Here is a 21,264-nt window from a genome sequence, read left to right as displayed (position 1 = left end):
CCGGAAGGTATGCTGCATATGCAATTTCCGCTGAGTGACACTTTTCACTTCCTAGCCACCAAGAGATACGACTCGCTAGTTCTTGCTCAAGCATCTTCCATATCACGTTCCTGAAAGTGAATGTTCCCATATTTAAGTAAAGGGGCTATCAAGAGAATCCGAAGTGTCAAGTTACAGGTTTTGGAACATTTCAGAGTCTCTTATTGCATCCGGCGCATATTTCCTCTCAGGGACCCCACTCGCCAGACACAATTCGCATTAACTGAGTGATATCACATGGACAATACATTCTATGATCCTATTTGATAATGAATGAACTTATCGAGGCTTTCATCCATATAAACTTTATTTTCTGTCAAAGATACGTTTGTACCTGAGTGCGTGCAGGTAGCTGACAGTTCGCTAGTGCGACTGCGTCTTGAACAGTAGGGGTGATATGCTCAATGTCAACGTTCTGCAGCATCGATTCTTGAGTTTTTATTACTTTTAGTGGAGTATCTGCAAAGAGAAAAAAATCAACAGTATAGTCATCATTACAAGCAGGTGCTGCTGTTCCTATAGATCCATTACCGTTTACAGCTACCTCGTTTCCTAATAATTACGCCTTACGTCGACGGCCTCGACGTCAAACATCCGCGATTTTGATATTCTAAAGCAAAATATAAACTTTAACACTCATGACAGCTTATTCCTTGCCTTACAAACCATCCCATTGCTCTAATGTATCATCGGTCATCGGCTTCACGTATTATTTGTTAGTGCCTTCTCCATTGACTTGGCGCAACCACTCGAGACGAATAGGCCATGAATGGGCTTATAGTATTGTTGCAGAATATACAATAAGCTTTCTGAGAAACACGGTAAGAAGAGAATAAATACTGCAAATTTTATAGGACAAGTAATCATTATAAAACCAATCATGCTCCTCTTGGACATACCTAAGATTATTTTAAGTTCATTGACAACAAAGACAAGCGAGTGGACGCACCTACGCTTGTCCTCGTCCTAACGGGCTTAAAATAATCTTAGGGATGTCTTACCAACAAGGCCTTACGTCAACTCAAGCGCACTTATAAGATTATAATACGTCTTCACCATCAGCAGTGCGTCCATCATTACTTTTTCTTGTCATTCTTTGTTGCGTGGTTCCTAGCGTCTTCTGAAGCTTCTTTCAGTCCCATAGGTTAGTGCTGGAATAATGCACAAATATTTTCCTTTCTATGAAGGGAGCTGAACTGGCGAGTTTAGATTTAATTACCGTTGCATACCGTATGCACTCCAACCTGGTTTTATTTGGCTGGAAACTTTTCCTCGTGATTCTGATTCCCTGCGACTTCTTGTCCTACACTTAACTTTAGTGAAGGAGTTCCGGCAAGGTAATTCGGGAATAAAAAAAGGAAAATAAGATCTTCCGACTCAATATCGCTGAGGAACGACAGCAGTGCATCTGCAAATTTATTGTCCATCATACAATTGTATTTTTCAGGTGACTACTATTGCGACACTTTCAAGAAGCAACCGTTCGCACCCTTTTGCTTGCTTGTTAGGCTAATTAACAAGTGCTTTCGTCGTTTACAAATATCTACATTTCTTGCCTCAGCCGAGCCCATAGCACCTATTATGAAAGTACCCTACTGCGTTAGTTAGTAATGTGTTTTTCATTACATACATAAAAGCTATATAAGATTGTGCCATAACGAACTTAATTTACATTTTACAGCGACGCTGTTAGCCTCTCGTTAGTCGAGATTTTTCGTGCCCATATCTGTGGGCAAAAATTTGGACCAATCCCGGAGATAGTGCAACACCAGGCCCACCCGCGGCGGGTGTGAAGCAGGCTTCAAGCACTTCGCAAGGTGAAGCGACAAGCGCATATATTCTATGGAGTCGCGCATAAAACATACTGAACGGCACTCGTTTCTATAATGAACAAGCACAAAAGAAGCACGCGAATCCCATTTGATGATAAGGCGCTCCTGATAACAATGCGAAGCACGTAGTGCCCTCCACATACGTTTCCCCGTAAAGATTACTGTTGCGCAAGCTGTCGTGGCGACGGCAGCGTGCGACGTGGGTAGTGATATTACTGTCCTTTTGTATAGAAAAGAACGAGCCTAGCAATAGATTTTATTGTTACTTGTTGCAGTACCTATATGGGCAGCGTTACGATTGACGTTTACGACTGTTTATCCGGCATCCCTTCTCGACGATTGATGCTTCACCAGCAAGCGTGCAGCTATGAAAGTACTGTCTTTTTCTTTAGACCAGAGAGCGCGCTACAAAATCAGCGTAACAAAAGCTGACGAGCGCCCGCCTGGAAGAGACCGGACCCGACATAGACGGTGATACGCCAACAAAGGCGCTCACGTCGAGGCGATCACAGCCGCCGTCCCTCGTGGAAAAAAAAAATCACTGTGAATACCACTCTACTGGAGCCGGATTCCCACAAACGGACAGTCCCGAATGGCGCGCTAATTTATCAATGGGACCATCGTCGACGACTTCCGTGGGAACGACTTCGACATCACATTTGCAGCTTTCCACGTCATTGCCTCGTCAGTGCGGGTGAACATGCAACATTGTACGCGGAGCCCGGCGGGACGATGTCATTGGCGGGATTTTGCGAACGGTTCGACTTTCTTGGTTGTCCGAGAAGGACTAAATTTCTCCGGCTATAGAAAGGGGAAAAAGAAGTGCGTAAAAAGTGGATCTTGAGTACCGTGAAAATGTGCAGCGGCTCGTACTAGCCCTCCTAGTCGTACGGGTGCTCGGACTCGTACGTATGCTCTTACCCATGCAGCTGCTAATACTCGAACTTATGCTAATAAATGGAAACTCTCATCAAGTAAATTTGTAATTAAACCTGTTTTCGCATCCTTGGACTTCGCCGCGGACCTCTTTATTGCCCGGCATCTCGCATGTCACCAGCCACGGAACCGTCGCGGCCGCTCGGACACCCAGTCGCAACAACTGTACGAGAGCGACGCGATACGCTACCCTGGGTACCCGAGGATCAGCGTGAATGCGAGGAGCGGCAATACGATCAGCTGAAGCATGCTGTCAAAATTACTATTATTCCCACAACTACCATTACTCTAAATCATCATTGCTACGCACCATTACTCTAAAGCGATAAGCCGTTGCAACCCCCCCTCCCTCTGCAGTTGTAGTGGTGGTTTTCAACAGCCTCGCAGGGCACGCAGTTTCGCAGGGGCGGGATGTCGAGACAATTTTTTTGCGCCATTCGACTCAGCGCCAATTCCCCTTACTGGAATTGAGCTACAGTAATGTAGGCATCATCATCTCCAGCAGGCCTCTGTGCCATGCCGTCTTCACATCTTCAAAATTATCGTTGTGTATTTCACTTTATTTATCACCATAAGCCGATCAAATGGCTATATTGATCAACCAGAAATAAAGGTTTCATGTCCAAAAGCAGGTTGCAAGAACCATACTGATTCGCGGATGTAAGCAAAGGGGGCTTCAAGCCTCAGTTAGTTACGGGGTTATGAAGACATCAAAGAAAGGATTAGGAGTAAAATATAAAGCCTTCTGGTCCTTTACTTTTACTTGCAACGAAAGTTGAATGCCGCGATAAAAGCATTACGCACACGCCGTATTTCATTCAAAAGGGCAGATGATTGAACAGCGACTCCATCACATATAAATAGGAGAGGTGCTCGAGAACTGAGTCGCTCCCGCTGCTAGAAACTCCTCGCTAACAGGCATATCGCCACAATAAACTTTTATAAGTGATGTTTCTCTCTGTTAATATCAATTTTAAAAGCATGCGCGCAAATACAGCATTAGATAACTAATACTTCAGCAGAGCTCTTGCCGTCTTACTAAATACGCTTTAGCAATAGAGGGTCTATGCTCGCTGCCATTCAATAAAGTACGAGAAGGCAGTACTTTTGTGCTGCTGACCGCGAAACGAACGGATATGGTGAAAATGTCGGTGACACTTGTTGTTACGATCTGTGTAACGGAGGTTCTAGGACATCCACCTTGCAAGACCCAGCTACTTGGACACCTACCTTGTAAAGAAGCCAGATAAAGGGCACACTTGTTTTCGCGGCACATGTCCACAACCTTGAAAGAAATAAGAAAGGTGCATCATTAATCGTTTGTGTACTAGGGACAACTAGATTCTCTTATTTAGTTGAAGAGAGAACCAATAATTTAGGGCCGAAGATACTGCACGAGAGAGGGTATGTATCTTAGCAGTTTTGTAGGTCTGTAACGTCTCATGGGTTAAAGATGGCCGGAGTTCCTCCATCGCCACCTTACTAGTGAACGGCATTACTGCAGCTTCCCTGTTAAACGACAAGCGGCAACTAGAATGAACAAAGGACAGTTAATGACGTTATTTCTTGAGCGCGCACAAGCTATATGTTTTGACACTTACCACGCTAGTCTTACAGAAGACGACGACATATCAAGTGCCACATATCACCTAATCATATGAAACGGAAGTCAATTGATCAAAGTAAAAATGTTTAATCGAAACGCAGGCGTATTAAGGTGCACCAAAATGAAAGTGAACGAACAGGTCATTTGTCGCAAGTGGGCACAGAACACTGATCTCCGCATTGCGCATGCTGAGCACGCGTTATGTCATGTGCCCAAGTCCACAACAATTGTCCCACGTGACATCCCGTGAAAACCTTCTACAGCCTGATCAACACATTGCCCGGTCGTTTTTTTTTTTTTTGTTGAAAACTAAGTAATCATCCAATTACGATGTACTTTCGTGACTAGCCGGGTTACCTCGCAGCGTGTACGTCTGTCAAAATTTTCAAAGTACATAATCAAGGTTACCCGTAGACTATTAACCGCTATCTATATGCCGAAGCACTTGTCAGCCAATGTTCTTTACATGCGTGTAGTGTGTTGTCCCAAAACAGAGAGGAAGTATAGTTCTTACAAGACCAAGAGCGCGAAGTCCACTCGAGTCGATGAAACTGATAGCTGAGCAATCCATCACAATAGCACGTGTCATTTCAGCTTCCTTGGTGGCTTCTTCCCTGAAATAATACAGAGAGACAAACATTTATTATGATGGAAAACCTGAGAGGTCAGCCTGAATGCGGTTTCTGACCTGCTACTTAGCACTGGGGAAGGTAAATGGAAGAGTGAGAGAATTGCTAATCATGCGGACGTAAATGCTGGCGATTGAACATTAAAAGCAAAGACACTTCCGAGTCTCAAAGAATTTGATAAGAGTATTTAGAACATCACACCGACGACAAGAATCTGAGCACGGTCCTACTAGACCTTCTTCAGAAAAAGGTCGATTGGTGAACTTGGACAGATGTTGTAGCAATGATGTTCTTTTCATCGCACAACGTGGGCTGATGCGCAAGACGTAATAATAATAATATTTGGGGTTTTACGTGCCAAAACCACTTTCTGATTATGAGGCACGCCGTAGCGGAGGACTCCCGAAATTTTGACCACCTGGGGTTCCTTAACGTGCACCTAAATCTAAGCACACGGGTGTTTTCGCATTTCGCCCCCATCGAAATGTGGCCGCCGTGGCCGGGATTCGATCCCGCGACCTTGTGCTCAGCAGCCCAACACCATAGCCACTGAGCAACCACGGCGGGTGTTGTGTAGTGTCGAATATATTGCACTGCCCGCAGCCTTGACTGTACGCACGGCCAACAACGTGCAGGTAGAGCCAAGTGAACGCTGCACGTAGTCGCACTCTGTCCAGTAAGCTTCCGTTACTTATTTTGCTCGTGGGCTTAAATTTCACTTTATGGCCTGGGTCGATATTCTGGAGCGGCACGATGACGGTCACTTGGCAGCGCCTATCCTGCTTCAGTGTTTTCGTGCAATAGTGTGTTTACTAGAGCATTATTGCCTGATCGAAAAATTTGATGGACCCGTGCATGGAATTATCGTGTACGATTTTTCCCTACTGTAAGTTTCCCCAACGCTAATAAACTGGGATGCAAGAAACACAAAAACAGGAGCAGCGCTGCACTACAAGCTTAAATGTTATTCGAAATTCGATATCTTTAAAATTCGTCCAATCGTGATCGCCATGACAATCTTTATCTTGGCGGTAACAACACGCATGCTCTTGAGCACAAGAAATTGTCCCGTGGCAGAGTCCAGAGCGAATATACCAAACGCAATCAATGCCTTATCACTAGCAGGAAGCAGGCACTAGATCACAATTCCGTATGGTTTCATATTCTATAACGAGCGAACGCAACAAACACGAAGTGCTCAGTGGGATGAAAACGCAGACCAGCTGCAAGGCTGAGAATGGGAATGAACGCTCAGTGTGCAACTAGCTCTGCAGCGGCAAACTTTAAGGGTGGCGAAAAAAACAAAGGACTAAACAAAATGTGATAAAATTTGTCTTTGCCACACTCGGAAACGTGGACACAAAAAAGGTGCTCTGTCAAACAGAGAGCAGAAACCGCCTTTTGTTGAATTGCACAAGTGATAATGGGATCATAAAGAACAGTGACTCAAAGGTGGTATTCGATAAAAGTGAGCTCGTCTTCCGAGAGAAGCATCGATGGCTTACTTACACATGTGCCTCCAGCTTTGTTGATGAAAAATGCCCTTTGCAATCCGTCTTTCCTGGTATTCAAGAACCTACTTCTCCGAAACTCAGGTGCGTAACCACATCTTAGATCAATGGCCCAAGTGGCCAGATTTGTTGCTTACACTTAACATTCGCCCGCGTTCTCAGTCAATAAAACACCAGCCTTTATGGCTGGTGTACTTCAGTTTACAACTGAGCGGAGTTTCATATACAATGCTTGCTTTACAATCGATAACATTGTTTTGTGTCTTTACTGCGCGTTTTGGGCTTTCTCTGGCATATGGAACAAACCTTAGACAGCTTCATTGGGTTAGAAAATACCACGTTAACATTAACATTGAGGGTCCTTTTGATGCTGTGAAGAACTGTGCGGAGGTAAGGAATTACGTTCACTCGCTTCCTGTCAATTCTACTCTTTTCACACCTTGGCTGTTTTCGTTCCTCAACAGGCTTCTCGCTCACAGATGACACAATTAAAGGTAGGTAGTCGGAGTTCATCAAGCGGGCTACGAGGGATGAGAAGCTCAATTGCACTAGATGTGAATCATTAACGAGTCGTTGAGAAAGTCATGGAAATACCTCTTTGGGTATTCTTTCAGTCGGTACTGTCGAATGTTACGAGGCCTTTCATGGATCTCAGGCTGTACATCAAACAAGCGCTGTCGCTTTCAAACGCAGGCATGAATGTAAAAACTGGATAGAGTTGTCGGCAGGCTTCTCAAAGGTAAACCTCAGTCCAATACCATACTTGTTAAACGTCATCATCATCATCAGCCTGGTTACGCCCACTGCAGGGCAAAGGCCTCTCCCATACTTCTCCAACAACCCCGGTCATGTACTAATTGTGGCCATGCCGTCCCTGCAAACTTCTTAATCTCATCCGCCCACCTGACTTTCTGCCGCCCCCTGCTACGCTTCCCTTCCCTTGGGATCCAGTCCGTAACCCTTAATGACCATCGGTTATCTTCCCTCCTCATTACATGTCCTGCCCATGCCCATTTCTTTTTCTTGATTTCAACTAAGATGTCATTAACTCGCGTTTGTTCCCTCACCCAATCTGCTCTTTTCTTATCCCTTAACGTTACACCTATCATTCTTCTTTCCATAGCTCGTTGTGTCGTCCTCAATTTGAGTAGAACCCTTTTCGTAAGCCTCCAGGTTTCTGCCCCGTAGGTGAGTACTGGTAAGACACAGCTATTATATACTTTTCTCTTGAGGGATAACGGCAACCTGCTGTTCATGATTTGGGAATGCCTGCCAAGCGCACTCCAGCCCATTCTTATTCTTCTGATTATTTCCGTCTCATGATCCGGATCCGCCGTCACTACCTGCCCTAAGTAGATGTATTCCCTTACGACTTCCAGTGCCTCGCTGCCTATTGTAAATTGCTGTTCTCTCCCGAGACTGTTAAGCATTACTTTAGTTTTCTGCATATTAATCTTTAGACCCTCTCTTCTGCTTTGCCTCTCCAGGTCAGTGAGCATGCATTGCAATTGGTCCCCTGAGTTACTAAGTAAGGCAATATCATCAGCGAATCGCAAGTTACTAAGGTATTCTCCATTAACTTTTATCCCCAATTCTTCCCAATCCAGGTCTCTGAATACCTCCTGTAAACACGCTGTGAATAGCATTGGAGATATCGTATCTCCCTCCCTTACGCCTTTCTTTATTGGGATTTTGTTGCTTGCTTTATGGAGGACTACGGTGGCTGTGGAGCCGCTATAGATATCTTCCAGTATTTTTACATATGGCTCATCTACACCCTGATTCCGTAATGCCTCCATGACTGCTGAGGTTTCGACTGAATCAAACGCTTTCTCGTAATCAATGAAAGCTATATACAACGGTTGCTTATATTCTGCACATTTCTCTATCACTTGATTGATAGTCTGAATATGGTCTATCGTTGAGTAGCCTTTACGGAATCCTGCCTGGTCCTTTGGTTGACAGAAGTCTAAGGTGTTCCTGATTCTATTTGCAATTACCTTAGTAAATACTTTGTAGGCAACGGACAGTAAGCTGATCGGTCTATAATTTTTCAAGTCTTTGGCGTCCCCTTTCTTATGAATTAGGATTATGTTAGCGTTCTTCCAAGATTCCGGTACGCTCGAGGTCATGAGGCATTGCGTATATAGGGTGGCCAGTTTCTCTAGAACAATCTGTCCACCATCCTTCAACAAATCTGCTGTTACCTGATCCTCCCCAGCTGCCTTCCCCCTTTGCATATCTCCTAAGGCTTTCTTTACTTCTTCCGCTGTTACCTTCGGGATTTCGAATTCCTCTAGACTATTTTGTCTTCCATTATCGTCGTGCGTGCCACTGGTACTGTATAAATCTCTATAGAACTCCTCAGCCACTTGAACTATCTCATCCATATTAGTAATGATATTGCCGGCTTTGTCTCTTAACGCATACATCTGATTCTTGCCAATTCCTAGTTTCTTCTTCACTGTTTTTAGGCTTCCTCCGCTCCTGAGAGCATGTTCAATTCTATCCATATTATAGTTCCTTATGTCAGCTGTCTTACGCTTGTTGATTAACTTCGAAAGTTCTGCCAGTTCTATTCTAGCTGTAGGGTTAGATGCTTTCATACATTGGCGTTTCTTGATCAGATCTTTCGTCTCCTGCGATAGTTTGCTGGTATCCTGCCTAACGGAGTTACCACCGACTTCCATTGCACACTCCTTAATGATGCCCACAAGATTGTCGTTCATTGCTTCAACACTAAGGTCCTCTTCCTGAGTCAAAGCTGAATACCTGTTCTGTAACTTGATCTGGAATTCCTCTATTTTCCCTCTTACCGCTAACTCATTGATCGGCTTCTTATGTACCAGTTTCTTCCGTTCCCTCCTCAGGTCTAGGCTAATTCGAGTTCTTACCATCCTGTGGTCACTGCAGCGCACCTTGCCGAGCACGTCCACATCTTGTATGATGCCAGGGATAGCGCAGAGTATGAAGTCTATTTCATTTCTAGTCTCGCCGTTCGGGCGACTCCACGTCCACTTTCGGCTATCCCGCTTGCGGAAGAAGGTATTCATTATCCTAATATTATTCTGTTCCGCAAGCTCTACTAATAAGTCTCCCCTGCTATTCCTAGTGCCTATGCCATATTCCCCCACTGCCTTGTCTCCAGCCTGCTTTTTGCCTACCTTGGCATTAAAGTCGCCCATTAGTATAGTGTATTTAGTTTTCACTCTCCCCACCGCCGATTTCACATCTTCATAGAAGCTTTCGACTTCCTGGTCATCATGACTGGATGTAGGGGCGTAGACCTGTACAATCTTCATTTTGTACCTCTTATTAAGTTTCACAACAAGACCTGCCACCCTCTCTAATGCTATAGAATTCCTGTATGTTACCAGCTATATTCTTATTAATCAGGAATCCGACTCCTAGTTCTCTTCTATCCGCTAAGCCCCGGTAGCACAGGACGTGCCCGCTATTTAGCACTGTATATGCTTCTTTCGGCCTCCTAACTTCACTGAGCCCTATTATATCCCATTTACTGCCCTCTAGTTCCTCCAATAGCACTGCTAGACTCGCCTCACTAGATAACGTTCTAGCGTTAAACGTTGCCAGGTTCATATTCCAATGGCGGCCTGTCCGGAGCCAGTGATTCTTAGCACCCTCTGCTGCGTCGCAGGTCTGACCGCCGCCGTGGTCAGTTGCTTCGCAGCTGCTGGGGACTGAGGGCCGGGGTTTGATTGTTGTGTTCATAGGAGGTTGTGGCCAAGTACTGCACCAGGGTGGCCAATCCTGCTCTGGTGAGGGAGTGCGTTACCGGTTCTGGTCACCGGGATCAGGCCACACTCCAGGCCTGTTTGTGCAATTTTATCAACACGCGGATTTTTTTTTAATCCGGTGGAAAATTGCCGGCACCGGGATTCGAACCACGGACCTCTTGCACGCGAGGCGGGTGTTCTACCTCTACGCCACCGCTGCGCCTTAGCGTACTTATCACACAATCAATAGTACTGTCATGGTCAGAATTAAGAACATAGTTATTCGAAGCTAGGAAATCGTCAGCATGTATAAAATAATGGACCACTCGAGAATCTTTCAGACAAGAGTGGACGCGCTCATCTAGACATGACAATAAGTTATCACACAAAGCAGGGGTGACAGGCCAATCAATACAAATGCGAACTTCTTTCACGTAATGTTTGTCTTCAACACTGATAACAGCGAACTGAAGGTAAAGTTCCAATAAAATCATGAAATTTTCATTGCTGATGTCGGACCAAATTTGCAAGTCTGCTACTTCGGACTCCTCGATCTCGCTTCTATCAGCACGAAAATGTTGCGGGTGAAGCGCTGAGTAAGCAAGTTCTTCTATGTCAGTGAACAAGGCCACACCTTTCTGCCATGTCCTCCAGGGGATCTGCCGCCGCCTATGAACTGCCAACACGGAAGGGATCATACCGGAGTTACGATACAAGGTGGAGCTGTAGAAAAACAGTTACAATGTTGTGCCACGCGCGTCGTTCTGAAACAATAGTTCGAAAAGGGCAGACAGGTTTGTTGGTTTTCGCCTTAAAAAGATTACCAAAGCACATTTGCCTGCTTTTTCAACTGTTTTCCTTAGGACATCCAAAGCTGTTGGGAGGTTTCCTGTTTACGGTGAGTGTGAGTGAAGGAACACATTCACCAACAGGTCGTCCTCCTTCATCACCTGCCGCCCGATCCGCGATAGTCCGGACCAAAGCCAGAAGCTGATGTCGTTGCTTGCGATGTTGATAGCTAAACTTTATAGCTTATGACGCGATGATTCTTTCCGCTCACGAGAATGCGTGTTTTCACCTGCATAATTAACAATATCATGGCGATTGCGATAGGACGAGATCTTAAACACATGGTCCTTCGTATGAAATTTCAGTTGGTAATATACCACTGGTTCTCTGTATATGGGTTTCTTACGTCCGCGTTTATTTGCGCTGGTTAAATCGGTAGAATGTCGCACCAACTGACCCAACCTGAGGTACTCCTCAGTCATTTTTCCCTCTTCGTAGAGGATTTCATTCTATATAAGCCACAGTGCCATGGAATCCACTGAAATATTCAACGATGGCCTGTTCTCGCGGCGAAATTCTGCAATTCTGCCACATTTTGGGGATGGAGACAGTAGGGTTGCCGTTTCAGGACACAATCCATCATTGACAACGATGAATTCGCTTCACGAAATGTAGCCCGGACTTGAGGCACTTCCCTCGATATAAAAAATAGGCAGAATGAACGGATTTGATTGATGACAAGTCGAAAGACACAAAAAAGGACGAGGCAAAAAGTTCCTCTTGGATGATTACAATATGAAGCATTTATATAGCGCCTGTAAAGATCTTAAATGTCCGAGATAGTTGGTAAGCTTTTGTTGAAACAGTTAATTCGGTCAGCACCATTCGCCCCTTCTTTCGTAGTGTAATTTTAGATAATATATGGGTCCTCTTAGGAAGAAAATAGCACAGCTGATAAGAAAAACAGAAACAAAAACGCCGTAATTGTCAATACTGCAAACATAAAAAATACACATTGTTCCCTGGATGATTTAAAACTCTCCGAATACCGAGAATATATTCAACAATATACCTGATCACTCATACATTGCGCCACCACGAACATAGTAGGTCTATTGTTCCACGTTTCGTCGAGTACAGAACAAGTATAACGCTAGTTCATTGCAAGACTGGCTAGTTCTCCAGCATAATGATCCCAGAAATCACAAGCATTCTAAGAAAACCTTAAAACATGCCATGCTGCTTCGGGGTGGGAAAACAGCGTGCTGATGAGGAGTGTCCAAGTGCCTTGAAAATTTTTTCTCCTTGATTATTTTGACAGCCAACTTTCATTCCAACTTGCCCCTGGATCATGAACTGGACAGTCTGTTGAGGGCTTATTATAAAACGTTTAGTTTCTTTCATTTAGAGCGAAAGCTGTATATGACTAACCTTCCGTAGCTTTCTCGGCTTCCGGCAGCAAAAACGGACTAAGCGATTTCTAAGAAACCCATACGGATGCAGTGCGATGGCGCAGGTGTCAAAATGTGGAACAAGTTAGAACGCTCGAACAATAGCGTGACGTCAAGGTTACCGCGGTATATAAGCAGGAGAGGTATCGGTGCTAAAATAGTTGCGTTGTCAATGGGGTGAATACGCGTAGTTCGTACACCCGAAGAAGAACATGCGCACGAGGAGGGCTGAACAGCAACGAGAATGTAAACGGCGCCGGCGCGAAACTGCCACCGACGAAGAACGTTCCCGCGATGCTGAGCGAAAACGACAATCACGAGCCCCGGCACCTCTCAACGAGCAACGACGCCAGCCTCGCAGCGCAAAATATGACAATCATTCCACTCTGTGAAGATGTAACGGCAGCGAAAGCACATGGCTTTCCGCTTGAGAGCTTTGACTATCGTCAGCTTTCGCTGTCATTCTATCTTCACAGAGTGGAATGGTTGTCATTTTCTTTCGTATTTCCTGGAAATATTTAGCATTTGGGCGCATGCCAGCCGACGGGACAAATGCAAAAGTATTACTTCTGTTGAAATATGGCACGGACAATTCATTGAAAAATAATAATCTCATTTTCCTAACCTGCATTTGCTCTATATTAGTTATGCACGTCTTAGCGTCACTGATACAATTTGTTTTCTAGTTAGAGCTATCGTTCTCCTAATAGGGTGGCTTGATAAGGAGTTCACCAAGCCAACGTCATTATCTAGATTTCTCTAAAACGTCTGGTCATCTTGCTTTGTGGCCAAACCAACCATCCTCCACCTTGATTCCATAAACCTGCCATGACTTCGCTATTTCCTATCTTTCCACCTGCAGATTTCTGTCGTGAGCAACATTACATCCTCTCCGTTAGGTGTGAGGTCAGGTGTGCTGCAGACAAGCGTCTCCAGCCAGTTACTCTTCGCTGCGTAATAAATGAAATAGTTGACTAACATAACAAAGCAGAATTAGCGAGTCGGGCATGATTGCCTTATCTGTCCAGTACACCATATTATTCACAATCATATTGCGCATCAAAGTTAGCCGGACTTGATTCATTGTTGATACATCGTGTAGCAAAATGCTCTGGACATCATACTGTAATGTAATGTACTGCATTCCTAAGCCTAATAACTTGTATAACATCTTACAATCTAAACCACACTAAAGTGCATAAGGGCTGCCTAAATGAGTACTTAGCCGTTCAGCTAAGACACATTGACTTTGTTCGTAAGCACTCAGGCGCTCACCTCGAACTCAATTTTTTTGTGGTGTGCATGCGAACTGATGCAGTTCGCCTAACTATTATACAAGTATCATACGACCCACCAGAACACACACTAAACTGGAATACGTATGAAAGTCATGGTCTCGCCATAATCAATACTTAAGATTACGGTAGGAGCAATTTTGAACACGAAAGATTAGTTTGATGCTCAAAACTACGTTCTTCAAGCTAGCGCTACTCTGATAAAACATGACTTCTACCCGCAACCATTCAATATGTGCTGCACTATGCCATGCTATCTGTTTCAAACATACTACTATAGCTCGTCACCACATGAATTCTAGCCTTAACCTCCCTCCGTTTGATTACCGCATCAGATTCACAATATACAGTTGAAGAATAGTGTTTCAAACCACGCTTAAAGACGTTACGTACTAATAAAATAGCGTTGCCTCCACTGCACATTTTCCGTACGTTAGTTGGTTTCTGCGGCTTAAGTACGGCTATTTTAACGCAGGTTGTCAGGTGTAAGTACGTAGTGTTTAGGCACACCGAAGATAGCGCTCTCTAACATGGCGGCGCCCATGGCTGCCACTTCAGCCAGAATTCTAGTGATGGCTGCACACTCGCTACCGTCGATATCAAGTAACGGTTAAAATGATGCTTCGCGTCCTTGAAACGTGCCTGAAGCTTCATTTATTAGTGCATAGGATTTCATAGATTGTAAGGCGATTACGGCCTCCATAGGCCTAACGAAGTTAGCACAGAAGTCACAAGATGGTCGCTAATGGATCATCTTGATCATGTTTGGCACAAGACACCAGACGGCGTCCTGTCTTCCAACGTCTTGCTTACGCTTGCGTTTTCTGTACGTTAAACTGTACATTTCATAAGTACGCGCATTGTAACGTCCCACAAGTGCGCTTGCGTTTAACGCACGTAAAGCGAGAGACGGTGTTCTAAAGCTGTCGAGTGACTTTGGCTTCTTACGCAACTGTCGGCACCCACGTGAAGACGAGTGTGACCTATTTACCGTGACTAATGCTTTTCATGTTGACATGTCTACACTGCTCTTCCTTTTTGCTGCCAGGTTTTCACCATACTACCAATATAGTACTGTTACAAAGTTATCGGTCGACGCAAGATGCGCCTGCATGTAACAGAACTTTCTCGAACGTTGTCAGCAATTGTATGGAGAAAAAGTCTTGTCTAATGAAATTGCGTGCGCGAAGTGATAGTGGGGTACATTTTGCATCGTGCGCAAATTCCAGCAATTTCTCTAGAAAGCACCATGATTCATGGATAAACAGCCGACACTCCTGAGTGTTTTATCAGGACTGACAAATGGGCGGGGGCCTCCATCGCTGTGCTCGGAGTGTAACATTTTTTTCTCTGGGTGCAAGTTAACATTATAAACAGTTAGATTCGAGACTAACATCTTGCCACTGACTGGTTCTTCCCTGTAGCTTCAACGTGACGATATTTCGGTAAGCTATAGCGGATGATGTCGCTTGGCTTTCAAACCACGAAAACTTTATAGAAGCATTCTGACAATGTACTCAGCTGCTGTTTGTTTTCCTTACAAAATGTGCAGCTCACTCCAATTTTTTAAACTGCTCTGTTCATTTGTACAATCTATTGTGTGCTGTCTGGCTTTGCTGCAGTATTTTGCGCAACCAAATGCTACTGCTCCCCTCTTACTCAGTGCCCTGTGTAGGACATGGAAAGTAGCATAAATGAAGTACATTTTGCGGGTGCGCAGTGTGAATAGCTTTCAAAAAAATAAATGCTGCAATATTCTTAGGCCGTTGCTTCCCAACTTCACAACGTGATCTTTCGTTTAGAGATTCCTTTTACAGGATATTATGAGAAATAGCCTTGCCGCAGAATATGTTGCTGAAGGAAGTCACATTTAGAATTACGAACAGAGTTTTTAGCGTGTGCGTTCATTGGAGCGGTTGAAGGTATGAGGTGGGCACAGCAAGCGTAGCTTCGTTTTAACGTGCGTAGTCTTAGAAATGAGACTGTAATTAATTTTAATTCATGCAAGGTACTTATACCTAATAATACAGAACAATTGGGTATTAAACATGCAACGTCGTAGTTCTGCTCATGTGCAGCGCCATAAAATGCAAAAAGATAATTGAGGCAGCCGCAAAAGAGGTCAAGGTCCACTGCTGGTATGAGCCGTGTTAGCGCTGCAAACAATGAGGCTGTGATGATTTTTATGTACTTACACTGCTTGTAGCCTCGTGGAGCCTTCCTCAATCTTGGATTCATTACGCTTGAAGAAGCTCAGAATATCGGCAACTATGTTGTGGTGCGTAGCAAAGCAAAGAGGGCCACTGAATCTGTAGATTATCACTCTGTTTTCCTAAGTCGTTGCACAGGAAAGAAAGAAGAGTTAATAAAATCATGCCATCGTATTCTAGGTGCTCATAAAAGTGAAACTAGTAGATATGAATGTCACCAGTTCACGAAAATGACATGACATAATGCCATTTTTATTTGTGTTTTAACATAGTGGGGACTTTAGTAGGGACTTGTTCATGTAGGTACTTGCGTTATGATTACGTCGTGCAGCGTTATAAAGTACCATTTTGCACACATGGTCTGGAGCGTCACCTGTATGCATCATCAGCTACCATACATGAAGGTTATTGTTTTCAGGCAATAAGGAAACTCTACTTACTTCTTCCATATTTAGCGATGGCATTACCACATTGGTTCGGTAGGCATGACTTTCTGTAGCTGAACGTGAGGACGCCGGTGTGATAACCAGCCAATGCGGCCGCGTTTACGTGGTCACAGAATGCAAAAACATGACGTAGGCGTGTTACAGTGCTATTCAACAACATCAAACTACCTCCACAGTTGCAGCCGTTCCACAGGGCAGTTTCGTAGTGACAGTCAAAACAACCACAATATTTACAGATGTTATTGGCACCATACGCCCTACCTGAAAAGACTATATAATGCCCGCAAAAGCGCGGAGTTGCACGATAGCTTTCGATGAAGCTCGCATTCTTTCATTCGCCAAAGACAGTAAGGTGGCTCAAAAACAGTAATTCATCGCGTATCCATGGCCACTAAGACCACGATATACTTGCATATGCTGACGTCACTGCATAGCCGGAATTCGGTACATTCTATGAATGGACGGCGGCCATAAGGCTGCTGCTAAAGTTGGTTTATCTTTTCGCGTTGATGTTGGCATTATATTATATTTCTTCAAGAGCGTTTCAATCAATATTGCGGGATCATGTACGAACAGTAGAAAGTAAAATCGTTTATGGCTCGAATTAAGCTAGTAAGAAGAGTAAAGAGCGACTTAACACTCTAGCCGCACAAATATTGAGAAGGATGTGTCCACAATGTGTGGAAAGGGCTTCTGCCAGAACGGACGTCGTGGGGACTTACGTTGTGAAAATCTCGTGGTATGGTCGAATGTCTACCGCGCCGTTACGTCAACCGATGTATTGAGAAAGAATTTGTTCGTAATACACATCGGCGCACTTTGTTTTGTTTAAATGTGAGCTATAATGGCCTTAATTGTCCACTCACGTCGCAAAGCTTTCGTTTCCTATGGAGGCGACCAGGCAATTCATCCTTAGTGTTTAGCACTGGTGGTGCCTGCTTGAACAAATCGCCCCGGACATCTGTTCATTGCATTTGTCAGTTAAAGAATATACTTGAATCCAATGAATGCAATGTATGGTGCACTCGTGTGAGCGTAATAACACCACACTTTATAGTATAGGCTTTCGTAAACTTATCAGTTTGTTCGCAGGGTGGTAGTAGACTCGTCAATAGATGATAGCACTGAAATTTCCTCACTTGAGGGCTAGATTGCTTGATAAGTTTGAGACTTTCGTTGAACAAAGCTCGCGAAATTTCTTTTCCTTGTGCCCGATCAAACCGGCAAATTCTTGAATTCAATTTGCCTGACAAATTCATTCTGCGACAATAATTTTATAGCTTCCGGTCAGGCCCTCTGGATATTCACTATTATCACTGTCACGAGTGGTTGATCGCAATTTCGCCATTTTGGAACAATATTTAACATTGTCTTGTTTTTCTGTTTGGTTCTTCCATATGCCACATATCTTTGATTTATTTAAGGTAGTTGAGCGTGTATTATTCACTGTAGGCTTTTTACTGCACGACACTTTTGTGCTTGAAAAGCAGCCGTTGCAACGCGAGGTTTGTGAGGCCTCCACAGACCCATGACAGTTCAATACGCCATGGTTGTATGACGCCAATGCCACTCCGCAGCAACCCACTTGCGCATTTAATTAGAACTGATACTTTTTTTCCAAACTGTTCTCGTTTACTGGTCGTTACTTTTTTTTTCCTTCTCCATTGCTGTGCCCCGTTATTATGCGGCTGTAGCCCACACGGCAGAGAGCCTGATTGATTGCAACTACATTTGTTGCGACGGTGTATGCGCCGTGACTGCTTTACGAGCTCCGTTCGCTTCAGCACCATTTGCTTCGCACACTTCTCAAGTAAAATGTGTGTGTTCATTGCACGTGCTTTTAGGTTCTTCACGCTATTGTTCCTCGCTTTGCGATCAGTAGTCTGTGCAAATGCTGCAGGAGCGAATGGTACCGGTCAACAAGCTGCCATCCCTTAGGCGAGTCTCTTGGTAGCCTCAAAAGTTGCAAAACGGCGCCTGATTAGGCTGTTGTGTGTAGTAGTCAACATGCGCTAAGGCCTAGCAAGCCTGGATTTTTGTTACACGCTAACACCGTACATGAGAGAGGCCAGAGAATAGATGTTCGCGAAGAGTACAGAAAGTAGGTGAGAGAAAATAAAGCGTGACGTTGTGCTGATATAGTGACTGAGAGAATAAGAACAATCTCAGAGGGGCAAGGAAAACGTGATTCTATTTTAGAAAAATTAATTAGCCTGCACATTAACTCACGCGGTATCTTACCTCTGATGTTAGTTTTGAAGAGACGAAGACATCCGGTTTCCGAGGTTGCAAGCGTGATCCTTTCTGCCTATTGAGGGGGAAAAACTGTTTTGGCAACCACAACCGCAAGTACGAGTCAAAAAGCTGTAATAGTTCACACTGTTCACAAATTATGTCCTCTATAAGCGAATTTTCTGGGCACAAGCTTGCAGTCTATGAAAGAAGAGCGTTGCCGCCTTGCGTAAAGATTGTGCGAAGTGAAATATTCCGTGTGTCTTATTTTAATCCCGACAGAACTTTAAGAATCCCCTGTGGCATGCGGAACCCAAGTTACTTAGTCAGCTGGATTACTAAAAGAGGCATTACCTACAGTCGAAATAAATATGCATAACTGAATAAATACCAAGATTTCCCTAATCAAATCTTTAACTAATTATTCTAGCACACATACTACAATGCACGCACTGAAGCCAGGCATTTCACATGCCACATCCACTGAGAACGAATTTATAAATTAGCATCATATTCGGGATTTCCTTAGTCGTAATTTCGGGAAACAAATGCGATCATGTATCAGCCGTTTAAAAAAACGCCGTTTTATGCACTGAGACAGAAAATATATTGTAACAGCATGCATTTCATCGCCATCACTGGGAGTGCAACCGTCAAAACTGGTGTAATCCTCAGAATTTCTTTCGAGTGTATATGACTTTAGAAGTCACCAACTGCCACCCTCCTCTCCCGCAGCTGTAATATGGGGCGAGTACCGTGAAATAAAAGAAGAGAGGCCTTTCCCGAGAGCTCCCTATCACAGCACGCTAACATCTAAGCATTCATGCACCCCAAAGGTATTGGCAACCGCTTGTACATGTCAAAGATCTACAATAGTTCGCACTGTAATAATACAACGGGTGCTCTATAAAAATATTTTTCTCGTCACAAGCTTGCAGCCTCGAAATAAACAGCGTTTGGAAGTAATATGTTCCGTGAAGTACTTAGTTTAAAACTCTATTGGTCTTAATTTGTTATATTAGCCAAATAATTTTGGGTTCTAATTCTTTTAATGTTCGCCTCTTATAGTAATCAAGCTCATGAACTCCAATTGTGCTTAGTGCGACACGTAATTTTTAAATAAAATTATCTAAACAAAAAGCAAAAATACACCATATGGGCACCATTACTCTGCTGCATGCACAGGACGATGCAGATAACCGTGTAATCACTGGCGGGAATATTGTGCATACCATGGGATGAAATATATGCAACGTCCGAGAGCTGGCTCACCTAGGGAGGGTGATTGCTCGCATGGTATTGTCTTTAAATATTTACGTATTTATTCGTGCCCAAACGGCCCCGATGGGACATTTAGTGAGGGCCATGCAGTGTTCCGTGTGTTCTATTTTTTGTGTGTTTTAACGTGAGGTATGCGATTTAACGTAAGCTATACGGCATTCTGTAGTAGAAATCAAGGGCGCACACCCCAATTAGTGTCTCTCTATCAAGCTTTAAGAGCACCCATATCTTGCTTAAGTTACTTCTCCACCTATAAACATTTTTAAACCTTTGAGGTCAAGATTTTACGTCGTCGCTCTTAGAAGTCTCGTGCGTTGACAAGTTCAAGGCGCGCATGAGAGGCACTATGTGGCAGTAATACATAAAAAGTTGTAGGAGCAGCGTGAGTCGTAATAAAATTAAGTTTATCATTATGTTACCAATGACGATAATAATAAGTATGTGTTTGGTAACGCAGTGGTAGCAATTGTTATCACGCTCACTCTCGCAGTTCTGCCGCGTTTTACGCCATACTTAATTTGAACAGTCAGCTCCGATTATTTTATTTGAAATACAGTATTTTCTTCATTGCCCGATTTCTTTGCTTTGCTCAACCATTGCTTTGCTCAAGCAGCTGTTTGTTTACCATATAGCCCTTAAAGTGAAGAGCGTGGATGAGGCCTAGTACGCCTCTACTTTGGGCTGGATGCATTCTGTCAGATCAGAACAATACATGTGCTTGGGTACCTGCATCCTTTCCATGCAGTATGGAAGAGGCTTCATCATGGGAAATCCATTTCTTATCGCCGCAGACTAAAAAAAAAACGACCACAATCTGGAACACTAGCATAATTCCACTTCAATTGCGAAACCCATATTCATTCTTATTTTGTTTTCCCCTTCAGGTTAAGTTGGATATCTGGCTTCCCATACAATGCGTTTATCGCGTATATTGCATCTGCATGCTTCCTATCTTTTCTTCCTGCTTTTCTCTCGTTTGTATCTCTCTCTCTCCATCTACCTTTTCTATACCACCCATGTATGGCTTTCCGGAATATTACTAGTCGGTTTTCCAGCTCAGATTTCTCACTATAATAGCGCTGCCATCAGCCGCAGCCGGGAGCGTGCCAGGTGCCGAGAAGCAACGCTATCGAGAAACAGATGGCAATCAGGGAGTTGAGCTTCTCCGGCACATCGAGAACATCTTTTGTCATCAGCCTGATAAGGTAATCACGCTCATTACCTAGTAGAATGCCGTGGAAAAATCGTTCTTTCTGTGCGAGAGGTCGTA

General features: G+C 44.0%; 1 protein-coding gene across 1 annotated transcript in view; it reads right to left on the bottom strand.

Annotated features, from left to right (window-relative positions):
- Positions 1–333: 333 nt before the first annotated feature.
- Positions 334–21,264, bottom strand: part of LOC142563120 (solute carrier family 26 member 10-like) — an 87,954-nt gene continuing 67,023 nt past the window's right edge. The window contains exons 13-17 of the mRNA XM_075673662.1: positions 18,723–18,789; positions 16,021–16,157; positions 4,928–5,027; positions 4,038–4,092; positions 334–498 (exon numbers count right to left, since the gene is read on the bottom strand). Coding sequence (XP_075529777.1) covers positions 356–498; positions 4,038–4,092; positions 4,928–5,027; positions 16,021–16,157; positions 18,723–18,789 — 502 coding nt within the window. The 3' untranslated portion in view covers positions 334–355. The remainder of the gene's footprint in view (positions 499–4,037; positions 4,093–4,927; positions 5,028–16,020; positions 16,158–18,722; positions 18,790–21,264) is intronic.

The sequence above is a fragment of the Dermacentor variabilis genome, chromosome 11, assembly GCF_050947875.1.
Source record: "Dermacentor variabilis isolate Ectoservices chromosome 11, ASM5094787v1, whole genome shotgun sequence".
Lineage (NCBI taxonomy): Eukaryota > Metazoa > Arthropoda > Arachnida > Ixodida > Ixodidae > Dermacentor > Dermacentor variabilis.
Note: the sequence above shows the minus strand (reverse complement) of the source record. Positions and strands in the feature narration are given on the sequence as shown.